Source organism: Perca fluviatilis, chromosome 7, assembly GCF_010015445.1.
Source record: "Perca fluviatilis chromosome 7, GENO_Pfluv_1.0, whole genome shotgun sequence".
Taxonomy (NCBI): domain Eukaryota; kingdom Metazoa; phylum Chordata; class Actinopteri; order Perciformes; family Percidae; genus Perca; species Perca fluviatilis.
This window is the reverse complement of record NC_053118.1, coordinates 6,291,654-6,317,511: the sequence shown is the minus strand read 5'-3', so window position 1 is coordinate 6,317,511 and position 25,858 is coordinate 6,291,654. Positions and strand designations below refer to the sequence as shown.

Genomic DNA, 25,858 nt, shown 5'->3' with positions numbered 1-25,858 from the left:
AACCAGAGCAGGTTTTTCTCCCATCCCGGAATGCTGTGTGGACTAGCCAGACCTTCCTCTACAGCGCTGGCAATGTTAGACTAGGTTGTTTGTAGCTCTTTCTGTGGTGGACGAAAGAAGGAAATGACAAGGCCCTAATGCTTTCTCCCTTTTGGTGACCTGCCACCACCCTTAACCCACTCGCCTCTTCTGTGCGTGTTTCTCAAGGTCCAAATGCATGTTTAATAAAAGGTAATTAATTGGTGCAGCATCTAATTAGGCGCGCCACATCATCTGCGCCAGGCAGCTTTTGCTCACACCTCAGAGACAGGCCTCACAGGCTGAGTCTCCTGTTCCCCGAAAATTAGAGGCTAATTCTCTGAGAAAATTAAAACAGACAGGAGAGGCCTAATTCCCACCAGCGCTGGAGTTTGTTTCCTTAAATGGTTTCAATCATCAAGCCCGTGTATTTACAGGTTGATAGAAGTTTAATCAAACATTAGGCTTTCAGATTAAAACGTTTTTCTTGTTGTTGTAGCTTTAAAAAGCACTTCCAATTGCTAGCGTTGGTTGCAAAGCTTTGGAACATCCTGTGAAGCATACAGAACAAGGGTTATGGGTAACACTTTACTTGAAGGTATCATCATAAGAGTGACATGACACTGTCATGAACACATGACACATGAACCCTAACCCTAACCATAACTTGTCAGGACAAAAAATAAATGACACTTAATAAAAGAAGCGTTATGTCATAAACGTTTGTGACTTGTTTATAATGTTGTAACTTTCATGACAGTGTCATGTCACTCTTATGTAGATATCTTCAAGTAAAGTGTAACTGGGTTATGTTTAGCTCAACTACTACATTGTATCAAATGCATTTCATGTTTGTCTACTGTATATTGAATATTTATTTATTTGGTTTAATGCATCTCACCCCACCCAGCCAGCCACCCGCCTTTTGCCTCTCGATCCTTAAGTCCAGGGAAATGGTGTTGTATTTCAAAAAGTCTTGATTGCTTTTTAATATCACTGCCTACAGCGTACATTTAGTGGCTGTATTGCCCTTTTACTTGAAATTGAATTTCTTCCATTATGTGATTTTTAATCCAGGCGTCTAGGGGCTACAGAAATCGATTCCCTCGGCTCTTCAGGTTTAATTGTTGTTTAGCAGGAGGCCATATGGTAACAGATTAGTTTGTTATTACTTGTCAATATTTTCAGTGTTGGAGTCGATCCTGTCTAGCACTAGAGAGATAAACAGAGTTATAAATGGGATCCTGATGGTTTGGGGAATTTTGGGATGTTTTTTAGATGTTGGAAAGAAAATAAAGTTATGTAGTTTCTCTGTGATCATACCTGGGACTGATCTTTTGCTTTCTTATTAGGTTTATATTGTTGGAGTATATAGAAAGTGAATACAATATCCTCCAGTAAACGGATAAAAGCTAAATCCACCCAAACAACAGCTTTCTGTGATCGTCGGTGGATTTTTCAGTTTTGTGTCATTTTTGTGAATAACTGGCCAGCGTCAGATATTTCTAGTACTGTATAATTGACTTTGAAAACAGGAAATGCTTGTGTTTTTTACAATCAATAGTGATATTAAGATTTGGTGTCAGGCATATATGCACACAGCAATGTCTTAACTTGAGACTGACATTCAGTTTTGTTCAATGACGAAATGAGAAATATGCGTAAGTATCTGGGAATTAAAGTGAAATCACTGAATAGAGTAGGAGAGAGCTACTACTTTAGTTCCAGTGGTATTTGTTTTTTAGGTTTTCATTTGAAAGTTTCTCCTGGATAGTTCAGTGATACTACAGGTTTGTGTTGTGGCCGTTGGTTTCATTTATTTCTACGTAGTTTAAGAAAAATCATGTTTTCCTTTAGTTTGGTATGGCTTTAGCTGAGGTCATTTTGAAAATGTTAAAAATAAAAAGATAAAAGATAAATAACAACATGTACATTTCAGCACAAGCAAGAAAAACCAAAACCAAATTACTCAGCAAACATATATTTTAAAATTATTGTAATGATTCAAATAAGGATTAGTAGTAGGAAGAAGTTAAAACAACTTTTCTGGTACTACCCCCTTTTTCTACTTTTGTACTTGTATACAAACAATTTAATTCTTCCCTTGTTTATATATGTATACATAAACATACGTGCATATATACATACCTACACGCACTCTGTTGGCAGCACTCCCAACACAATATTAGCTCAGTCATAGGAATTATTTTAATCAAAAAATGTCTCTTAAGATGCGTAGCTGACTTCTCTCCTCAAAGACGAACTACACTTTATTAATACTTTGGTTTCATTTCCGTTGCTCTGGCCATTGGTTGTTTTAGATAATATTGTACTCTGCAAAGTAGCTACTAAAAATAGATCAGATGGGACAAGAAACAAGAGCAGTCGAGGATCAGGATGGCAATGACGAGAAAATAAAGGCAAGCTGTAAACTTTGTAGATTCTGTCAGTCCGTCTGAACACTTCTGTTTCTTGCTAAGTTGGAACTATTTTTAGCGATGTTCTGAGATCTCAACAATTACTAGTGAGGACAATGTTATCATGACCAGTAGAACCAATAGCCAGAGGTACAAAGTAAGACACACGTTTTTTATGCACATTGGCTTTTTTACCTTTGACTTTTTTTAATCAAAGAGCTGGATATTTCCTATCACACATAAGCTGATGATTCAGTGCTCTAACTTCCAGTCACTTAACACAGTATGTGTAGTAAATGTAAAATGAACAGGACTTTCAAGACCCTGCACTCCGTAATTACGTATTCCTCTTGGCAACACAGTGGGAGTGGCTTTTTGTGGGAACGCAGTGTATGTCGACGACGTTTCATTTCCGAGATTGCTCCGGTGCCGCCAGAAATTCAGCTGGTTGTCCCTCATTTTCGGCCAGATGTCCGTTACCTTCCTCTTTCTTTGTGTTGGCGTTCTAAACTGTGGTGGATTTTTGGGAGGTACCTCTTCGATTTAAGCTGTGGTTAATTAGAAACTATCTGTCCAATCTGAGTTTTCTGTTGCACAACTAAAACTACTTTTGAATGTACACGTTCCACAAAAACAAGTTCCTCCTCGAGGCTATTTTGCTCCGTCCGGGCACTTAGCACCACCCAAGACGATTGTGATTGGTTTGAAGAAATGCCAATAAACCAGAGCAGGTTTTCCTCCCATCCCAGAATGCTGTGAATGCCACACTCTCCTCCGCAGCGCTGTGGAGATAGAGCTGGAAATGCGAGAGAGGCTACATTTATATTGCTACGTTTTGGTTTAAAAACTAATATCTTTTGCTACATTTACATCTCTCTGGTGTTTCCGAGCCCCTAAACCGGAGAAATTTGAAAACACTTCTGACCCTTTTTGGTTTGGAATCTGCGGGGTTGTGTTGCAGTCTCAACAGCCAAAAACGGAGACCTTTGGCAACACCGACAATGACGCCAATTTTTCTCCGCCTGATTGGGTCACAACGTCTCGTTCTCTGAGACTTAGCTGCTAGCGTTACCATGGCAACTACCAGCAGTCTCCACGCTGCCTCCTGTTTATGCCCAGTATACCAGAATTTTGATGAGATACGAGGTTTGGGCGTTAGTTTAAACAGAGATTAGTTCTTCTACTGGACATTAAAACACTTGTGTGCACGGAGATCGCTTTTGGCTCAAAACTCTGCTTAAAAACCAAAACGTAGAAATGTAAATGTAGCCTAAGGGAACACATGCAGTTTGTATTACTAAATTACTTGTCAAAATTAATACACTGAATGTATTGATGTTATGTAACTGTTTCATCACAACTGGAGCAGGATGTTTCCTTTGTGAACGCCGACTGTAGTGACTGACGGAGTGGAGGTTTTGAAATGTTACTGTGTGTGTAAATCTTTGCATTTCCACATGGCATCGCTCTTAATAAGCAGTTAGCACAAATTGAGATGACCAGGGGGGAGGCACATCCAGCACATTATCATAATCAGAGCAGCAGAGATGTAAATCCTCCACCGGCATATGAAATGCATGAAATTAGGCTTTGAGATTAAGCCTTTTTGTATGACAAGCAGATACATGGTTGAGTGGGTGAACTACACTCAGTTCGTTTAAATCATCAAACCAGTCTTTTGTATGTCTTGGCCCCACCTCCCCTATCCCAAAGAGTCACACAGGTACACCCCAAAAACACACAAAAGCGGTTGGACTGTAGCCCTGAGAGAGAGATTGTGCGAGAAACACTGTGACTCACTGTTTGCGTGACTGTCTGTGCGTGCTTGTGTGCGTGCGCACGTGCATCCGTGCGAGTCTGTGTGCAGGTGCATTTGTATCTGTTTGTGTATGTTACAGCGTGTTAATTTGACTTTGCAGTCAGATGACAGTGCCACTGTACAATATGACGCTCAAATGTGCCAAGTGCGGAGTTATCTCTTCGGCTGACGTTTCCACCACAGCTACCAGTAACGCCATGTTAGTCCCGCTAATTATTTTTCCTTAACTCTTCTTATCCCTGTTCTCTCCTCTACTGTATGCCTCCCTTCCTCTCTCTCACTTTGATGGATTCTCTTTCCTTTACCCCTCTGTCATTTCTTCTTCTTCCTGATGCACTGACAGGCAGGGTGAAACTGTGTGTTAACTATATATATGTAAATAATTATGCATATGTGATTGATGATTGAGAGAGAGAGAGAGAGAGAGAGTGTGTGTGTGTGTGTGTGTGTGTGTGTGTGTGTGTGTATGTGGGTTCCTCTCTTTAATATGAAAATATCGCTCAAAGATGCAAGTCCCCTCTTGGCATTTTCTTTAAAAAAAAAAAACATTAAAAAGCACATTTTCAGTAAGATTTAAAAAAAAAAAAACTTAAAAGTAAATGTTCTATTTTTGTATTTTTTAAATGTTCAGAAATAGAAGTCCACACTTGATAGGTGTAGCCCGACAGTCCACTGTTGGTAATATAGGCGCGTGGTTGTGTGTGTGTGTGTGTGTGTGTGTGTGTGTGTGTGTGTGTGTGTGTGTGTGTGTGTGTGTGTGTGTGTGTGTGTGTGTGTGTCTGTGCGTGTTCGTATGTGTGTCTCTTGCTGTGATCTATAAGTGCCTAGATGGATCATTTACATTATTATCAACCCTGGTCCCTACTTTTTGCTATTGTTCTAATAGTTCATAGTGGAGTTATCTGCCTCTGTTGTTTGTTTTTTTTTGCAGGGAGTGTTGCTCTCTCCTACAATCCAGAACCTCTAAATAGCTTCTCTATGTTTTAAATAACTGTGACTGAACAATTAGTACCCATCATTTCACTTCATAGTCTGTAATGTGTATATACTGTATACACACACACCAAGTTTCTTTCTAAATCTTAATCTATGGTAGATATACTAAATATAATATGCAACACTTTGAAATATTCAAATTCAGTTTTTTTCAGTCCCATCATGGTCCTATGACCTTTATTGTTGCCAACCTAGGCACTACTGATATATGATGTGATTTTATTAAGTGGCCCATCCCACAGGGAACTACATTAAGACACTAAGACAAAAGTAATTTCATCCACAGCTTCCAGTCCAATGTCCACACAAAACATATGTCTACACAACATACTCTACTCTACACAAAATAAAGAATAAAGAAAACATATTACAGCAGCCACAACACAAAAGTGTAACCCATAAATTGTCCAACTAGAACTAAACATTGCAAACATAAAACAAAACTACATCCACAGAAAAAGAACTAAATACATAAATAATTAAATAACTACTGACTTTTACTCCCGACCTGTTTATTTGATCTATTTCTTTACTGTCTCTTTCTAAATGATACGGATATTCAAATAATAATGTTTCTTCCAGTCGCATTATGGTCCCGTAACTCGTCACCTTGTCCCGTCCCAAACATGCCACTTTTCCAGATTTCGTTCTACCCCAGTGTTCCTATGTTGAGTCTTTTCCTAAATGATATGGGTAGATGTAAATACAATAGGCAACATTTTTAAATGTTCAAATAATAATGTTGATTCTGGTCCCATCATGATCCATAGGTTTTACAACCTCGTCAGCCTCTATTGTAATTACACGATTTAATTAGTATTGTATGGATTTTTTTTTTCCTGTCTGGCCCGGCCAACATCAATAGATTACCCACTACATGTAATCACTCTGTGTTGTACTTGTGTTGACATGTTTCACAAGTTTGTAATGCCAGGTGAAGATAGTGGAGTCAGCGAAAATCACAGCTAATTACTGCTACAGTAACAGACTGACAGTGTGTGGTTTGTATTTATTCAATTACATTCTATTTATAGTGTCAATTGATAAGAAAAGTTATGTCAGGACACTTTACAGATAGAGTAGGTCTCGACCACCCTCTATAATTTACAAAGACCCAACAATTACCCCACAAGAGCAAGCATTTGATGCGACAGGGGCAAGGAAAAACTTTCTTTAAACAGGCAGGGGGGGAATAATCAATAATTAATCAATAACATTCATTTAAAAATATCACAAACATGAACATAGTACTACTCCGTCGTATTAGCATATCTAATACCATGTGTGTGTGATACTGGGTGAGCGCCTGTGTTGTGATCACCTTTTGGTGTAACTTAATGTTTCCTGTCCTCAGTGGATTGTATTGGAGAACAGCACTCCCTCAAATGGAGTAGTTTGTAGGTCTACAGCCAATTAATGTGTAGTTCATAAACGATGAATATAGAAAACAAGGTCCAGACTGAAAAAAGAACCTGAATTATCCTTTAAGTAGAATTCAGCCGTTCAGCCCTTTTCACAGCAGTACTGATGCGTTGTGCCAATCTTCAGCATTTTTAACTGACCAAAGTCTCTTTGAGTGTTACTATGGGCAGGGTGGAAAAGCCTCTGAAACAGGATTCACATAATGAGACACATCCAAATTTCAAATGAGGTCAACATCAAATTAATGGCCAACATCAGCAAAACCATTTCCTGTATTGGTCCAGTCCTTTTTATTACCAGAGGTGGAAAGCAACAAAGTACTTTTAATTAAGTTGTGCAGAGTTCTTATACTGCTTCTTTTATGGGTCACAGTCATGGCTTTCCATTTGTTGGACTTTGTTCTTTTACTTAGCTACATTTTGGAGGGGCATTATGCATCTGTTTCACAGTTTACATTGCAGAATACCTTATGAAACGCAAACTAGATGATGAGCTTCAGGAAATGTGATGCATTAAAAGCAATTGAACAAGACAATCTAACGAATGGACAATATTTCATCATAATGGTAATTCCTTTAAAGCCATTAAAGTCTGAGTGGTGGGTTTCAAAGTCTTATCGCCAGCAGTATTATTTTGATAGACAGTAAATAATTAAAATTGTTATTTCCCCTTATGAAATCTCCATTAGTGCATGATTTGTAGTGATGGTGTCACCATGGCTTGATAAGTCACGTATTGCAGGGATTGGTACTCACCTGCCTCATACATTAGTCCTAGTTGGACACTATTTGGATATTACTATAAACACTTTAAGCCAGAAAATGGGGTTTTCTGACATTTTAATGTGACACGAATGCAGCATACTATTCCTTATGCAGAGTACAACAATACAGATATTTTCAAAGGTTTATGAAACTGTCACTTGCTAATTCAGTTTCAGTTGTTTTGTTGCTAAGCTAAGTCATTGAAACTCAACACTTCTTGCACATATGTTAAACATTAAATAGCATTTTAGCAACTGATGTACCAAAACATCTCTTTTTGGTTTTTTAATGTGAAAACCCCTGCATGGGGTTGGATTGACAGCATCTTACACTGATCAAAAGAATGGCAATGTTGAAATAATTATAGTAAAAAAGAAGACTATATATATGTCCAAACAGACTTGACCCTTGGTGTGGAAATGTATACTATGTTAGATTTATCATGAGACATTATAGCAAACTTTTGAATGCATCACTTTGTCTTATAATAATGAAGAATTATTGCAATGTTGCATGTACAATTTGGAACATTGTACTTGAATAAAGTACTTTTTCCACATCTGGTATATTATTTAACTAAAAATAAATGTTAGCACCTATTGAATAGGTTCAGTAAAATAATCATATTGTTCTCGTTCATTCTTGATGTGCACATTAAAACAAATAGAGTCAGAAAAAAAGAACAACAACAGCAAGTGCGAGCAACGGGACACTTCTTCAGACTCTTCCTCTCTCTGTCTCTCTGTCCTTCTCTGCTCTGCCTCTGTTTGTCTTTGCATTCTGTTTCAGCCTCATTACACTCGTTTTTCCCCACTGCTCACCATCATTCCTTCTCTTTCCTGTGGCACTAGATCCTCTTTGGTTTGTCTGAACCATCTTAAACATACATGCATGTAATATATGTGAATTATGAACATATATATCTGCAGATAATGGATGTATGTTTTTGTCTGTGATAGTAACATAATTATTTGTTGTGACGTCATGTATTTATGCATGGTTAGAGTTAAAGGCTGCTAACACTATGGTAACACCGTGGGCAATTAGCATTAGATTACATTTTCTACGGTTTTTAATCTTACAAAGGGACATAAATCCAGTTTATCTCTTTGAATTCTTTTATTTGGAAGCCTGCCTTAAATGTTAAAAAAAAATCTAATAATGTTAGCTAACGACAAATATCAAATGTCTTACAGCATAACTGTCAGACAACATTGTAGGCTTCCCCTGTGTCATGTTGACAAAGGTTTAGTAGTGCTGTCCTTGACTGTGGTTCCCCTTCCCATCCTGCAGGGCATCACTGTGGAGCTCCTGTGTGGTTTTGCCCCTTCTGGCCCTCACATGGATGTCAGCTGTCCTCGCCATCACAGACCGGCGTTCTGCGCTCTTCCAGATCCTCTTTGCTGTATTTGATTCCCTGGAAGGCTTCGTTATTGTCATGGTACACTGCATCCTGCGCAGAGAGGTACCTCACATCACCACTGACTTATATATATATATATATATATATGTGTATATATATATATATATATATATACAGTATATATGTTTGAGGCTAGTGTATATCGATGATGTTTCATTTACGAGATTGCTCCGGTGCCGTCGGAAGATCCGCCGGATGTCCGTTTCCTTCCTCTTTCTTTGTGTTGGCGTTCTGAACTCCGGTGGATTTCTGAGGACTATGGTTAACTGCTCCTCAGATCTCTGCAGGGTAAATCCAGACAGCTAGCTAGACTATCTGTCCAATCAGAGTTTTCTGTTGCACGACTGAAACAACTTTTGAACGTACACATGTTCCATCAAAACAAGTTCCTTCCCGAGGCTATTTTGCGGAGGCACCGTGTCTCAATTGTGATTGCTTTAAAGTGCCCATATTATGAAAAAGTCACTTTTTCTGGGATTTGGGGTGTTATTTTGTGTCTCTGGTGCTTCCACACGCATACAAACTTTGAAAAAAATCCATCCATGCTGTTTAGAGTGAGATACGGTTTCTGAATTGTCCTGCCTTCAGTCTCCGGGTGAGCTGTTCAAAATCTGCACTGCTTTCTACGTCACAAGCCAAAACGAGCTGGCTAACCGCAACCGTTAGCATGCTACCTCGTTCTCAATAGCAAAGCACTGCTACAACACACATAAATTCACCATAATCTACAAAAGAACTACTTACATGTGCGCCCTCGTTTAGAAGTCTCCTAGCTAATCCTGCCTTGTAACTGACCGAAGTTGGAGAAACAACCTTTCTTTTACTGTCTATGGAGCTAGCTAGCTGACATGATCTACATCTGAGCTACTGCGCATGTGCGAGTGCAATCAAAGATAGTACAGAAGAAGAAGAAAAGAGGTCTCACTCTGTAGCTAAAACAGAGACAAGGTGAAAAGAGGAGCTGCAGCAGTGAGAGAGAGCTGTGCAGCACAACAAAAATATGGTGTTTTTTGAAAATTAAACCATGTAAACCTATTCTGGTACAACCTTAAAATACAGTTATGAACCTGAAAATGACCATAATATGGGCGCTTTAAAGAAATGCCAATAAACCAGAGCACGTTTTTCTTCCATCCCGGAATGCTGTGCGAGACTAGTTTTTTTTTTTCTTTTTTGTAGAGTAATTTGAGGCTATAAACGCACTTTAACCTTTGTATACTAATATGGAATTCAGTTTATGCTTTTCCCATGAAAGGTAGCACAGTATTGATCAGTTTTATAATAAATATCATGGGAAACACGTTGTCATACCTAATTGACACACTAGGTTGTTTGTCAATGACTTCCAAAACAACATATATGACCGTTCTATTTAACGTCTTGAAGAGCCGCACTATAGCTGCTATAATCACATACCGTAACACGTGAACGTGGTTGCAGTTTTAATCATATGACTGAAATACAGAGAGAGTTGTGTGGAGGTGATAGTCTTATTGAGCTTTGTATCAACTAATTTAGCGATGGCTTAAGTGTAAAGAACGTTCATTAACATAAAGTAACAGTCGCCGTTTTTAAACAAGTATTTAGCAGTGTGAAACGGAGTTAAGTTGATTAGGGTTTAGGAAAAGATCACTGTTTGGCCTAAAATGAGTCACGGACGATACTACTTCAACGTAACTACTTCACCAACTACGTGACTAAAAAAGTCGCCATTGACTTTTGGTTTCACACGGGAGACAAACACCGGTCTCCTGGGAGAAGGTCCTATGTTTGTTTGACCTATCCACCTGCCCGACCTTCCTACCTACGCAGATTTTGGGTCCTATACTACATCACCTTACTTCATCCTTTGTTTCTTGGCTTGCTCCTACGATAATTACTACGGCCACTAGAGGTCACTGCCTAACAACCAACGTAAATATCGGAGATATCAGCTGCTTGCACAATCAAACTATACTGATGTTTCTTTGTTGAGGACAGTCTGGTATGTCACTTCAGTCAGTCTATCCATTTATTAAATCAACACTTTGGTACAAGGATTTTTGTGACCCACAGACTTTTCGTCTGAAACCACCATCAACCAAAATAACCCGTTGATCAATATGGTCACGATGGTCCATGGCCCGTGATGAGCACCATGATCTCAAAATGTTAAGACTTTACATAGTGCATGTGTGTACATGTGTTTTTTTGGAGGGGAAACCCCTAACCTTTCCTATAACAAAACCATTCGGCCAAAAGTGTCGTGTTAAGAAGAAATATTTGAATCTAATGGGCTGATGTCAGTGAGCTCACCTATAGAACGCTAAAATGTGAACTTTGCATACACGATCATCTAATTTGCAGATGGCCATGGCATTATTTGGGCACATACATGCCGTCAGTGGAATCAACCCTTTTTAGTTTAATGACCCCCAAGGACTTTGGCATCAAGACAATCTTTTAGCCAAGATCTTTAGGCTACTGATAAATGAAGAATTTGTACATTTCTACAGCACTAAAACCACATAATTATGTCATCCTCACAACTCAGGTGCTCTGAGTTCAATTTTTACCAGAAACATCCACTAAATGATTCTAATCACATCTACTGTGTTGTTCTTTTGAACCGTGTTACTTCCTGGAACTCAACACTTCATAAATTACAACCCTGCCACGAAAGGGAAAGATCATGCCCCTAAGCTACTAGAAGGCTTTTAATGTGAAACATTGTAGCAATGAGTTGTATTGACACTATAGAAAAGTAGAACTAAGTGAAATTGGAGGATGATTAATTATTTGGGAGACTTCTAGCATTACCATTAGCTCACATTTTGTCTCTAGCAAAATGGTCATGATGCAACATGGTCCATGATGAGGTCCATTGTGTATGGGGGGGAGTGCAGATGGCCATGACATTGAACACAATCAGGCTCTCGAAGGGGTGAGGCATTTTGATTTGAATGTTGAATTTTGAATTCAGCTTTTAGTGCAGCCATCTAGACAAAGTTGTAGCCCAGACCTTTTAGCCTGGCTAATTTTAAAGATTTCTTTGTTCGTTTGGTCCTATACTTTAGTTTTTCCGTGGTGTGATGAACATTGCAGCCTCTAGGACTACGAGGACTGTAGACTTTTTTAGACTTTTTTTATAAAAGGCCACTCACTTAGTTATTGTTGTGTACTGATTCTTTTGTGGGAAAGGTCAGGGGTTTCCCACCAAAACAAACAGATTGATGCAAGATACAAGATGCACTCTCTAAGGACTTAACATTTTGAGATCATGGCACACATGTTGATCATGGGGTAATTTGGGTTGAGTTGTGGTTCTAGACAAAAACTCTTCATTTGAAATGTCATATTTATACATACTACCAGTACTAAGATTGTGATCTGTGCTCTCATGATTTGCGACAGGTTCAGGAGGCAGTGAAGTGCCGTGTGGTTGACCGCCAGGAGGACGCTAATGGAGATTCAGGAGGATCTTTCCAGAATGGCCATGCTCAGCTCATGGTATAAATATATATTCATATGTTTGTTAGTTTCACCTTATTATTCAATACTGGCAGGTAGGGCTTGACAATATATCGATGTTATATCGATTTCGATATATGAGTAGTTTGAATTTGAATTGATATTGTAATATTGTGATATGACACAAGTGTTTTCTTTTCCTGGTTTTAAATTCTGCATTACAGTAAAGTGATGTCATTTTCTGAACTTACCAGACTGTTCCCTTTACCTGCTTAGTTATTATATCCACATTACTAATGATTATCTAAAATTTGTGATATTTTCACCATATTGCCCAGCCCTACTGGCAGGGTGCACACTAAATACAATATGTATTGTCTTCTGTCCTCAGACTGACTTTGAGAAAGATGTGGATATGGCTTGCAGATCAGGTAAGCTACGGGTTGAGTGTGTTAGATTTTGTGTTTGACTTGACTTTTGGGAATGCTATTCAAACGCTACAGATGTCTCTTTGTGCCTCTTCTCTGTATTTCGACTGCTTCAAATTCCTCAGCGTTGTCGGAACAGATGTGAGGCATGTTCCCCCTCAGTTCTGCACTTGTGTCTTACAATCAACATCACAGTAGCCTCCCTTCACCAACAAGCTGTTCTGACAAGAAATACTGCACATTAATGCTGCATAAGGCAGTTTAGCCCAGGCTGTTGGGAGTGGGATGAACGTGTGCTTAGCAGTTATATGCAGATAAATAGGGCTGTCTGAGTCTCTCCTACACTGCCGCTGTATAATTAAGTCCCTCCCGCATCAGATACTGGCTCTGCTGTGATATCCACTGGGAGTGAAAATGTGATTATCTCTTGAGACAGGATATCAAGAAAAGCATCTGAAGCAGAAAAGCTATTGAGACACAGACAGGCCAGATCGAGAAAAGACAGAAAAGAACAGAGAGAGGTGATTCTTTTTGAGTAGAAAGTGGGAGCACAGAGAGCAGTTGTAAGATATTTAGTGTTGCGGATATAGTGCTGTCTGATGTTGTTTACCCGCCTCGACATGGTATGGGATATGCATCCTGCCATAAGCCAGCAGTTGTTATAGTGAAATGAGGTTGGGTCATAGGGTCAAGGCAAGCCCGATGTCAGCCATGTACTCCCAGTTGAGATATTCTAAAGGGTAATTTCGTTTTAGTTTTTTCAACATGGACACTATTTTCCCATGCATTGGTGTCTAAGTGACAAATGTGAACAACAATCTTTGAAATTGGTCCAGTGTTGAGCAAGAACGCTGTAAAGTAATCCTATATGGCAAATGTGCATTGTTAGTTTGCGTCCACTAAAAGTCTGTTTTACCACTGACAGGCTCTGATTATTATTGTGTCTGACAACATTATAGAAAGGATCCCAACAGAGATAGACCTTTTCCTTAAAGGGTAAGATCTTTTTTGTTTAAACAGAAACAGCTAAATAAAAAACTACGCCAAACTAACTCAATTTAAAATAAACAGTACTTTTAGTGTGTATATAGCCAGTTTACATGTAAATGGGTGAAATAAGGGTTAATCTCAAGCAAACTATAATGGTGATTGTTGGAACAGTGGAAAGACCAACCAAGACGGCTTTTGATAATTTTATTTTGTTTCTGTCGACTTTGCATGAAGTGTGTTCTACGATGACAAAATTACTGTTTCTTTCAATAGAGTCTGGTGAGTTTGGCGACAGCGAGTTTCATGTTAAACAAAAATGATCTTACTTGTTTACGCATGTCAGTGGTAAAACAAGCACTTTCAATGGATGTAGGTGCACAATGGCCCATTAACGCATCATGTTTCGCTACTGCCGACAGCAGCGGTCTTGCTTAATTCTGGGTCAGTTAGACACAACACAGGAAAATAGGGTCCAGGTTGAAAAAAGAAGGAGTTACCCTTTAACAAACAAGTTCCTATTGTTGTTGTCGCTGTTGTCTAATTTTTTACAGCACTCAGCAGGTTTAGACTGATGTGAGTGTTTGAAGGGTGATAAAGAGTTTTGATTATTTTGGTCACAGTTGTGACTTTGTCATTGCTCTCTAATTTACAGTGACAATGGTAATAATGGTGACACTGTTTCTATGTTGCCTCAAAAAAACATTTGTCATGTCTGAACTACAATGCCTTCTTACTTAACTGCTGATATAAATGCAGATACCAATATATTTTTATACCATAGCTTAACCAGTGTTTATTGCTAAAAAATTGTTCATTTACAATTATACATAGTGGTTCATACCTCTAGAGCTAGATACAGTAGTACTGAGAAAAACTTATTGAGTCTTTGTAGAGGGCTGCTTCAGTATTTGTCCAACCCCAGGCTAGATTATTGACTGAGGAAAGCTTGCAGCTGCTGTCGGGGCCCCAGGTCCCAGTGGCCCCAAAAGCCCTGAGTTATCTGTGTGAGACTAAATAACAGTACCAGCCAAGATAATTGCTACACCCTGTCTTTGTGAGACATTGTAGTTTTACAAAATGCATATTAATAAATACATTTGTATTTTAGTTGTTACCTTGACAACAACACAATACATGTGATTTGAATGAATAATGTGGTCAGGGCCCCCCTGTGACCCTAACCTGACACACCAGATGGTTTGTTAACACAGAAACATCTGAGAAGCCGTCACTGGAAACTGTTTGGGAAAGGGCAGGCACTTTTGGTCGGTGATTGGATGAACCTTCATCCATCATGTCCGCCATTGTTGTTTTGAACAACCAGTCACGGCCGTCACACCTAAATAACGCTCATAGCCAGTAGCTCCTCCCCGGAAGCTGATTGGTTCGGTAGGCTGGTAGTTCAGACGCAAATGCGTTACTCGAAGCCAGTGGTGTAATCTATCTAAGTACATTTACTCAAGTACTGTACTTAAGTACAAATTTGAGGTGCTGCAGTGCTTTTACTTTTAACACTTTAAGTACATTTTCCTGATGATACTACAGACTTTTACATAGGAACATTTTCAATGCAGGACTTTTACTTGTAACAGAGTACTTTTACGGTGTGGTGTGAGTACTTTTACTTAAGTAACGATCTAAATACTTCTTCCACCACTGCTTGAAGCCTGACAAGATGGATTTTCGTATGACGTGATCCCAAGATTCTCGAGTTATCTCGTGATACAGCGAGAATCCAGCTGCCGTGCGAGGTAACCTCCATGGCCCCCAAGCAGGTGAATGAAACCGCGGTCTTACTTTGTCTTTCTGTTGCCTCCAGGCACTATGAAGCGCTCATCTCTCCAGGGGGAGGAGAAGGCCTCCACTGGGACCCTCACTCTTCAGAAGGGTTCCAACTTCAACACCATGCCGGCCAGCATGGCCAAAGTTCACCTGCAGAACGTGGCAGACTACACCAGCCACACTCTGACCCTGCGCAGGGAGAAGGGTCCCTCCAAGGGAATCAGCACAGAGCTGCCAGGCGCCAAATCCATCTACATCTGCGACGGCGAGCTCTTCAAGCAGCTGGACGGAGAGCTGCCTCGAGGAAACGGCGAAGGGAGCAGCTCTGAGGGCCCAGGCAAAGGCCCGGGGTACATCATCCTGCCGAGCAACAACACGGGCACCCTGAAGCTGGCCAAGGGGAAAGAGGAGCAGGCAGCCAAGTACAACGTGGGCATAGAGCAGCTGCCTCAGACCAGGCTCATTCACCTGGCTAACCCTGCCAGCGGAGAGCCGGTGCCTGGCTTTGGGCTGAAGAGCCTTCCCGCTGACCAGATCAGTGTTTCGTGCTCTGACAGAGACTCACCTGTACACAATCTGCCGAATATGCCCAGAGACTCCCATGCGGCCAACAGCATGTGCGACGGGGGAGATTCCGGAAACTCTGGTGTGATGTCTAAGAGTGAGACTGTCTCCACACTGTCCATGAGCTCACTGGAGGTAAGACCACTACACTGATCAGCATAGTCCTTTCATAGCAATGCATTATCAGCCTCACACTTCATACTTCAAATAAGACATGCATGTAAAGTTGTGTTTTGGATTCCCACTACTTGGCATACATTCTCAAGAACCAGGCCTTTATTTGAAACTGGTTTATATTAGAGATAAGCCTTTCATTTGTCCTGTTTAACATTTCAATTTTGATCACATTTTAGTAAGAAGTCTCCTCATTCTCTGATCTGCTTGTTTTAATGCTGTTGATGCTTTTTGTTTAATGCCCATTCACCACTTCAACCTCGTCTGAAGTACTGTTCTCAATGAGTCATTCTTTCAAATCCTTTCTAATTTGTTGTTTTTCAAGCACTGCTAAACTTCTGTCAATAAAACTCAACACTTCCTGCACAGACATAGGGTGTCAAGAGAAACCGTTGATGGTTTTATCCCGTGCAGTGTATCATAGTAGATGACAACCGACACCGCATCAGGGACGACTAGGTTTGGGAATCACCAGAGGCCCCACGATACGATATTATCGCGATGCTTATGTCACGATACGATATTATCACGATACTTATGTCACGATACAATATTATCACGATACTTGTGTTACAATTAAACAGTTAAACATATTGCGATGTTGTGCGATATATTGCAATTTATTGCCTTTTTCACAACTTTAAATAATGCCTAAAGGAAAACTCTGTCAATATCTGTTTTATATACAAAGACACATTTCTCTTTTTTCATCTCACTTTTAGTTTCCATCTAGTTGACAAAAAAGCAATTGAGTTTTGTTATTCTAGTACAAAAAGTTAAATTCTCATGTGCAATTTATATAACAAAAAGATCGATACTTGGCGTCAGTGTTACAGTATTGCCATGGAAAATATTGCGATACTATGCTGTATCGATTTTTCCCCCACCCATACTTGAATGTTTTGCCTTTTCTCGTCCACTATAACAAATTCCCTGACGTCTCGTGTGATGTTGACCGATAAGAGCTCTTCCGCTATAAACTACACCGAAGCGGAAGAGGACAGATGTTGTTGTTGCTGCTCGGTGGGACAAAGGAAAGGTCACAGTCGTTTTTTCTTTCGTTTTTTAGTTTTCCAAACACACAGCCAGAATCATAAACAGCGGCTCTGGATGCCATTGTTTGTTTACATTCTTGTTTCCGGAAATCATAGTGCGTTCCATTTGTACTCAGAAGTCAGACTATACGAGTTCTAAGTCGGAAACACGGCCACCTGAAGTCGGATTTTTTATTTGGGAAGTCGGAGAACCTCAAAGTAACCAGAGCAAGTCACGACAAGAATATATGATTCTTTAATTGTCCAATCTGAGCATTTTAACAGATGGAAATATCCATGTAGTCTGAACCCGGCATTACACATGAAGGGCATTTTAATGTGAAACGTCTGCAGAAGTGGTGAGTTTCATTAACAGTATCAAAAAAGCATCCCAAGTAGAACTGATTGGAATAAATGAGTGAATAAAAACACTATTTGTGTTCAGGAGTCCAGTGGGCCAGTGTCCCCTTAATATTAAGCCTCAAATTGGCAAATATTTTCATACCTTTATCCCCAAAGAGGGGATATTATTCATGTTCAGTGATAGATAAGATGTAGCTTAACACTGAATGAGTATTCTTGTGTTTAAGTTATATGTGTATTGTTAGTCTTTTGTAGAACCAAACCTATGGACCTTTGAACCTGAACCTTTGGTGCTGTGTAACACTTGTGCTTAATATATTTGGTAACCCTAAAGTCGCATGTGGCCCCAGCCAATGTTACATAACCGCCACTGTAAAGTTGCTCTACTGATGACTTAATGCTGTGGAAAAGGACACATTAATGAATGAACCATGAGAGCTACTGTACTTCTGGGAATTCCACGCTTAACTTATAATTTGCATTAACTGCTGTGTTTCTTTTCTTATTCATATATCAATGTGAATGATGCCATATATCATGTTTTGTCTCCCATCTTTAATTTACCATGGACAGCAGCCATTCATATCGGCTGGTATATGTACTCACCACCCACCAAGAGTCAGGGTCTGTCCGAGGTTTCTCCCTGTAAAAGGTTTTTCCTCGCCACTGTTGCAACAAATGCTTGCTCTTGAAGGAGGGGAAATTGGTGGGTCTTTGTAAATTATAGAGTGTGGTCTAGACCTACTCTATCCTGTTGTGATTTAACACAAAATAAAATTGCATTGAAATTGAAAATATATATATATATATACATACATACATATATATATATATATATATATAATTTTTTTCTAGAATCATCTAGGCTATGTGCCATGTATTGTGCCACAGGCCATGTTTGATCCTCACAGCATTAGCGCACCCTCCGTTGTAGGGAAATGATTAACACAAGTGATCAACTAGGGAGCTAAACATTAATAAACTGAATATTAAATCATAGACATAAATAGAATTATCATTAATTAGATCTCCATGGGGCAGCACAGAGCTGCATTTCTTGTATGCTTAGGTCATCCCCTCTCTGATGCTAACCACAAGGCAACAAGCCCCCTTATTTCATTCATAACAAATCCTCCATCACCAGAAGTATCCCGTGCACCGTTTTGTGGCCCCGTGTAAGGACAGCATCTTTAAAAAAATTAGTTTTCACTCGGCTCCGAGTGCCGACAGCAGTGTCATGATGAGACGACACAGTGATCAGCACACAGCAGCCTGGACATCTGCCTGCTGGTGTCTTTTCACTCCGGGGCAAAACACACTTCCATAATGCCGTGCAAGGCGGCAGCTGCCACGGCAACCAAGCGGCCTGAAGGTCAGGTTTTCCCTTCTCCACACGGGGGATGGAGGACTTAAAGGTCCTTCGGTCACAATCTGTTAACTGCAAACTTGTGCCAACAGGGTCAGAATGACCAGCAGCAAACCTTGTTTCCTCCCTCATGACTCACTGCCCTCAAACACCCTTTCTTGACTGGCTGATGTGGAGATACACAATGAAACACTTGAGCGTTTCTCTGCTCACACAATAACCAGGACACATCTTTAATCTCTCTGTCTCATCTCCCCCCCCAGAGACGAAAATCACGCTATGCAGAGCTTGACTTTGAGGTAATTTTAGTCTCTTTGATTCCTACAGAGCCTATTTCTTTTTTGACTTAGACCAAAGAGCTGATGTCTTGATGGCTTGCATACAATTATTCAAAGCTTGGGTGTGACTGTAGTGTTGAGATTCGAGACATTCAATGTGAAAGAGGGGTAAAGTAGGATTGATGGTAGCCTGTGCTGTTTACCTTGTGCGTAACGTGCAATGTCCCTGTGTAGAAGATTATGCACACCCGGAAACGCCACCAGGACATGTTTCAGGACCTGAACAGGAAGATTCACAGTGCAGACAAGGATAGAGAATCCCCACCTGTTGACGCCAAAGCTGCCAAAAGATGGAGTGTGTCCTCTGCCAGCAGCGACAAGACCAACATGAGTGTAAAGAGTTTAACTTTATTCTGTTCTGCCCCCCCCCCCTTCCCTCCCCCCTTCCTATATCTAATATTATCCTTTTCTCGTACCATTAGCACAAATCACAATTATTAGTGCAGCCATTTTAAAGGTTAGATTTTTTTATCTGCTTACTATGTCAGTGTCAGAAGACATTAGCTGTGGGGGCGTCAAGGGGGGTGAGCATATAAACTTCAACTACAAATTTAGCCAAGTACACATTGTCACTCCAAATGTGAGAAATATTTAAAAGGTTCTTCCAAATTATACAACTTGTCAGAGATTGTTTCAAGACAGGACCTCATAATAATAATAATAATAATTATATAGCTTTTTATTGAACTAGATACTGTATATGCAGGCTGAAGTTCTGCTACCCAACCAACGCATTCTCATGAAGCCGGCTACAGCGCTCCGGGACATGTCGAAGATTTTGTGGCAGTTAGCTGAGTTTACCCGATAAATGTTGACTTTGAGCCGGGTACAGAGACGTCGGTCGTTTCAGCGGCCATTACAGTTGAGTTTAGGCGACAAAATATGAGCGTAATGCGTTGATGACAGTTAAGTTCAGGCACCAAAACGTAAGTTTAGGGAAAAGATCATTGTTAGGATTAAAACACTCCTAAGGAACACACACTTTTTGGGTGAAAGTCTTTTGTTTTCCCTGGGAAGCGAACTCCGCTCTCCGGCTTGAAAGCACGGTGTTTTAGGACCCACCCATCCACCCCAACCTCCTTCCTCCTCGGTCCACGGCGCTCCTTTACAGCAGCAGTAACTTTGGTGCATGCAGCAAAAAATACGTGGAATGCTTCCGAATTGCAGTGCATACCTTTACATAGCTTTTTTGTAGGAATGGTTCATGAGAACAGCCTGACCCGACATGACGGCCATATTGTTTAGGTTTTAAAACTAAGTTAATAAAAATGTTATGGCCATTAGTTTAAATATTAAATTGAATATTTAATGACGAGGCATTTTTTGATACTTGATACTTAGGCCATTCGGTCGGTGCCTAAAAAGTATTTAATTTGGTACCCAGCCCTAGATTCAAGACATTAATATTACCTACATGGGATTTGTTTTTTTAATGCTTGGCAAAGCTATGAGCAAGCTGAATAGTGACTTAAGCTAATACTTTCCCCCACTAAACACTGGGACTGGATTGGCTGGGAACTAGTCCCTCAACAAAGTCACCAACACTAGTTACATAAGAGAATCCATGTTGGCTTTGTAGCTGCAGTCAATCCATGGCAGCAGATGATTTCCATTTCCTTCTGCTGCAAAAAGCCCCTGATCTCCATTTGTTTCACAGCTTTGGAGTCAGGTCTTCTCTGGCATATGGCCAAGCCCAACTTCACAGATTAAGGGTGCAGCTATTTGACACTGCTAGTTACAGATCCCAATCAGTTTGTGATAGCCCTGCAGAATTGCACAACTTTAGCTTCTTTCCAGAGGCAAAAAACCCCCCAAAAGATTTTGAGTGGAAGAGGCAGAGGGATCAACTTCTCCACTGCGGGTACAAGATGTGTTTTGAGGATGTGCCTCTGCCGCAATCATATTTGCATCTCAGTCCTTATTAGCATATCCAGCTAGCTTTTGTGCATATACCAATTTTAGATTAAATGCATCCATTGTATAGGGGTTTGTTAAAAGAAGTATTAAAGGAATAGTTTGAAATTCCAGTAAATATGTGTGTGTATGTTTACACATGTTTACAGCTTTCTTGTTGAGAGTAAGACTAGAATTTTTAGGTCTGTGTGAAAAGTTTACAGCTGGAGCTAGGAGGTGGTTAGCGTAGCTTAGCTTAGCGTAAAGACTGGAACAGGGAAAGTGAGACAGTGCAGCAGGAAGTGTTTATAATAAAAACCCCAAATTGTTGGTTTTACATTTATGTTTGTGTACAGAATAAACATAATCATCAGTGAGCTTTACCGGTGTTGGTAGTTTTTCTTCAGTTTGGACAAAGCCAGGCTAGCTGTTTCTCCCTTTTCACAGTCTTTATGCTAAGTTAAGCTAATAACTATAGCTCCAGGTCCATACTTCCCAGTGACATGAGAGTGGTGGTGATGTGTCATTTAAAGGGTAACTTCCTTTTTGTTTTCAACATGGACCCTATTTTCCTATGTTTTTGTGTCTTAGTGACTGATGGGAACAACAATCTTTGACAGTATTGAGCAAGATCGCTGTAGTCCGCAATCAGCAAAACAAGCTACGATGTAAGTTAATAGGGCAATTGTATTTTATATTGTATTTACCTTCACAAAAGTGCTTGGTTTGCCACTCAGATTAATATTCTAAGTGTCTGACAGCATTATGGAAAGGATTTCTAAGGAGGTCGACCTTTCTGTTAAAGAGTAAGATAATTTTTTTAAACATAAAAACATCCGCGAAATTAGCCACCAGACTCCATGTAAATAAACAGTAATTTTAGCATCGTAAAATACACTTCATTCAAAGTCGACAATATAAAACTATGAAAAGCCGTTTTCGGTCGTCTTTCCATTTTTCCAACCATCACAACTCTAGTTTTGGTTGAAATAAACACATAGTTTAGTGATTTACATGTGAAAATACGTTGGCTCACACATAAAAGTAATGTTTTTTTAAATGGCGTCTGGGGGGTTTAGCACTAGCACTCAAAGCGGTTTCTGGTTAAAGAGAAAGGTCTTAAAGAGGTTTTAAAAAGGCCTATCTCTTCCCATAATGTTGTCAGACACTTACAATAATAATCTGAGCCTGTCAGCGGCAAAACAAGCACTTTTAGTGGACCAAATTGAAGATGCACATTTGCCCCACAGGGTTACATTGCAGCCTGGTCTGTGGCTGCCGGTTACAGCGTTCACACTTAAGATTAGACCAATTTCAAAGATTGTTGTTCCTATCAGTCACTTACACACAAAAACATAGGAAAAAAGGGTCCAGGTTAAAAAAAACGAAATCACCCTTTATCTCCCAGAAAATATAAATAAGCTTTTTTTTTTTTTTTTATATCAAACTACTATTTTAAGAAATGTACGAAATCATGAAGGCATACAGATAAAGGCAGTGTGAGGTAAAGTCGGTCCCCCAAAAGAAACTTCTGAAATACATCCCAGATTGCATCAACTCTGAGAAAACCTTTTTTTCCTCTGTCCTTTTCCTATTAAGGACAAGCAGCAGACCCCAAGTAAGAGGGTGTGGGAGGGCATCAGGAAGACCCACTCCCCCCCATCCTGGGTGAGGAAGGACCTGGAGACAGTGGCAGCCTCCCCTCTGGAGCTGCAGACGGTGGAGTGGGAGAAGACCAGCGCCACCATCCCTCTGGTGGGCCAGGAGATCATGGACCTTCAGACGGAGGTGTGACCAAGATTCCGGGCCTCACACCCACAACTTCCTTTTCTTCCCCGAAGATCTCAAACAAACAAGCAGACACACCACAACACACTGCCCTGCTCTGTATTTCTACTCAAAGGCTGGACCGAGCCCAGTGCAAGAACGTGAGGGGGAAGGAGGGCGAGGCGGAGAGAGAGAAGCGTTACAATGTCCAAAAATTCATTAAACCGATAAAAAGAGAGAACAGGAAAATAGCGTCTCTTTCTATGTTGTTTCATTTTAACGTTTGGACAGTGTTTTTGTCTGAAAACACTGGTCATCTTCTTGTATATGGTCTCAGATACAACAGTGGCTCACATGGTAGACAGATTCAGCCACTATATGTGCATTATATAGCCGTGTTATGAACCATAAAGCAAAAGGTAACCATGCTATGTTTACCCCTGTATTAAATGAGTACAATGTGATTATCCTGATTATGTCTTGTTTTGTTTCACTGTTGAGAGTATCGTTGCATAACTGTTCTGCTCTCTCTCTCTCTCGTGATGAACGCTGTTGTATGCGGCTCGAGATCCCCTCCGGACTTATTTTTTTTTTCAACATCAATCTCAAAAGGGAACGGACCAGGCAGACTGCCAAACACACACCACATGTAACCCTCGATGCACCCCCCCCCCCATTCAACGACTCAACACAATCCTTTTGGCTACACCACTTTATCCCCCGTGATCCTGACGGGGCAAGGTCAGCCCCGCAGTGACAAGCGAAGCACCGAGGGGCTTAAAAAAAAAAAAAATCAAAAGATGTTTTCCCTGAGCCAAAATGGCAAGTTGCCTTCATATCGACCGGACACCTCAGAGACGCCAGAGAGCGGGTCGGCAGGCTTTCGCACTCTTCCTCAACGCCACCGCCCCACAGAGCCGGTTACACGGACGGCGTCAGTGCGTCCAGAAGGAGCCACGTTCAACAAAACACGTGCTGTTTGAGTACGTTTCTCCGCATACAAGCAGGCTTGATACAGCAAATGCAAAATATGATGTGGTGTTTTCAAAGACGCGAAGGAAAAAGGGACTTGTGTGTGTATGTGTGTGTCGAGATGTGTAAGATGAGTAAATGACTACTAAATCTTATATCTATATATATATGGTAAGACAGTTAAAGTTGAGGACATATAAAGGCATAGTGAGGGATGGTGGTTGCACACAGAGAAAGCACAAGGCTCCTTTGGAGTCCTGATGTACAGCATTGTAATTATTACAACAGAGTTCTACAGAATGGATTTTAGCCTATGAATATCTTTCTTACTGTGCTTGGGGATAGTTGTTATCATTATTATAAATATGAACATGATTATTCTGATACTGATCCTCCCTGATTCCCTCCTCGTCCCTTCAGGGTACTGGACTATACGAGTGTTCTGTATCGCAATGTAACAGTGTGTGTTTTGATATTACCGCCAGTCACTCCCTCAGATCTGTATTTGTCGAAAAACCCTGACCTCCGACCTCTGAACCCACTGATCTGCGCGCCCCCACACCCCCCCACACCCCCCCCCACTCCCCTTTTTAATTTACCGGGGTCGCCTCTTTGTTAATGTACAGTTTTCAGAGCACAAAATGAATGTGTCTTATTTCTAATAAAAGCATATCTATATAATCCACAGCAGTCCTCTTGTTTTCTCACATTTGAATTGATTTGATTTTTTTTGTCTTGAACAAACAATATGTTGTAAAAGGAAAAAAAAAGAAGAAAAAAAGACAGATAAAAACACAACCATTGACAAATTACTCACTTTATATTATTATTTATTTTTTTAAATTTATTTTTTTCTTTAAATTATTTATACACAAGTATAGCTCTCGAGGGGGTCCTACGTCTCTTGATATAAACTAACATTGTAAGACATTGGTAAGTGCTAGCTTCGCAGATCAAATTGCTAAAAGAAATGCAGTTTGAATGCTAAAAGCCCGTTCAGCCCCTGTGGAGACAACAATGTCTAGAATCAAGAAAACTGTCTTGCCCACAAATCTGAGTGTGTAGGTTAACATCAGTAGGCTATCAGCTGTAGTTAAGGTTAGGGTTAGAAACTGAAACTGACCCAGGGAAACATACATTTAACATTCAATCTAAGGAAAACATTGCTGAGAACACGAGACCCTTCGAAAAGGTCTCCTTAAAGAGTCATATGAAGAGGAGTTTGATCCAGAGAACATAGGACCCTGGGAATATATACACTCCCCTCTAGAGCCAGCAGTTTTGTTGGGATTGTTTCAATTGTGTCTGCAGTTTGCATGATGATGTGATTGACATGTCTAAGTGCATCATTGTCTCTCTCTCTCTCTCTCTCTCTCTCTCTCTCTCTCTCTCTCTCGTCATTTCAATGGAAACAATAACCCAATATGTGAGGAACAGAGAATACTTTTCTAATTCAAGATGAGAAACACAGTAAGTGGCTGTGCGGCACTTTCTGGCCATGTGTCTGATTAGAAATGGGTTGTAAGGAGACTACAATTGCCTGAGAATTAGATCCGTCAACTGAAAAACAATTTGGAGGGAGACTGCTAATAAAGATTTAAGCAGCCATAACTTGTCAGACAAAAACATGCCAGATTTAAATAATATATCACAGACAAAGTATACAAGCATGCATTGAGCTAATTACCTCAGGAACATTATCGCTGTTGTGTTGCAAAACCTCATTCACTCCCTCACTATTCCCTACATAATGTTTATTAAATAGTGAACTATATAGGGAACGACCAAACGAGATTTCGGACACTCACTGAAACATTGTTGCGGGGCGCACCAGCATCATGTCAACAAACCAAAAGTAAAACACTTCTAATACGTCCC

General features: G+C 40.2%; 1 protein-coding gene across 12 annotated transcripts in view; it reads left to right on the top strand.

Moving 5' to 3' along the window:
- Positions 1-23,801, top strand: part of adgrb1a (adhesion G protein-coupled receptor B1a) — a 215,833-nt gene extending 192,032 nt beyond the window's left edge. For 6 of the 12 annotated variants that reach the window (XM_039805661.1, XM_039805658.1, XM_039805650.1 and 3 more), the window contains 8 exons: positions 4,355-4,453; positions 8,730-8,901; positions 12,253-12,348; positions 12,701-12,740; positions 15,547-16,208; positions 19,274-19,309; positions 19,523-19,681; positions 22,841-23,801. In XM_039805661.1, the coding sequence (XP_039661595.1) occupies positions 4,355-4,453; positions 8,730-8,901; positions 12,253-12,348; positions 12,701-12,740; positions 15,547-16,208; positions 19,274-19,309; positions 19,523-19,681; positions 22,841-23,035 (1,459 nt within the window). In that variant the 3' untranslated portion in view covers positions 23,036-23,801. The remainder of the gene's footprint in view (positions 1-4,354; positions 4,454-8,729; positions 8,902-12,252; positions 12,349-12,700; positions 12,741-15,546; positions 16,209-19,273; positions 19,310-19,522; positions 19,682-22,840) is intronic. The other 6 variants (XM_039805660.1, XM_039805656.1, XM_039805654.1 and 3 more) reach the window with 4 other exon arrangements.
- The last annotated feature ends 2,057 nt before the right edge of the window (positions 23,802-25,858 follow it).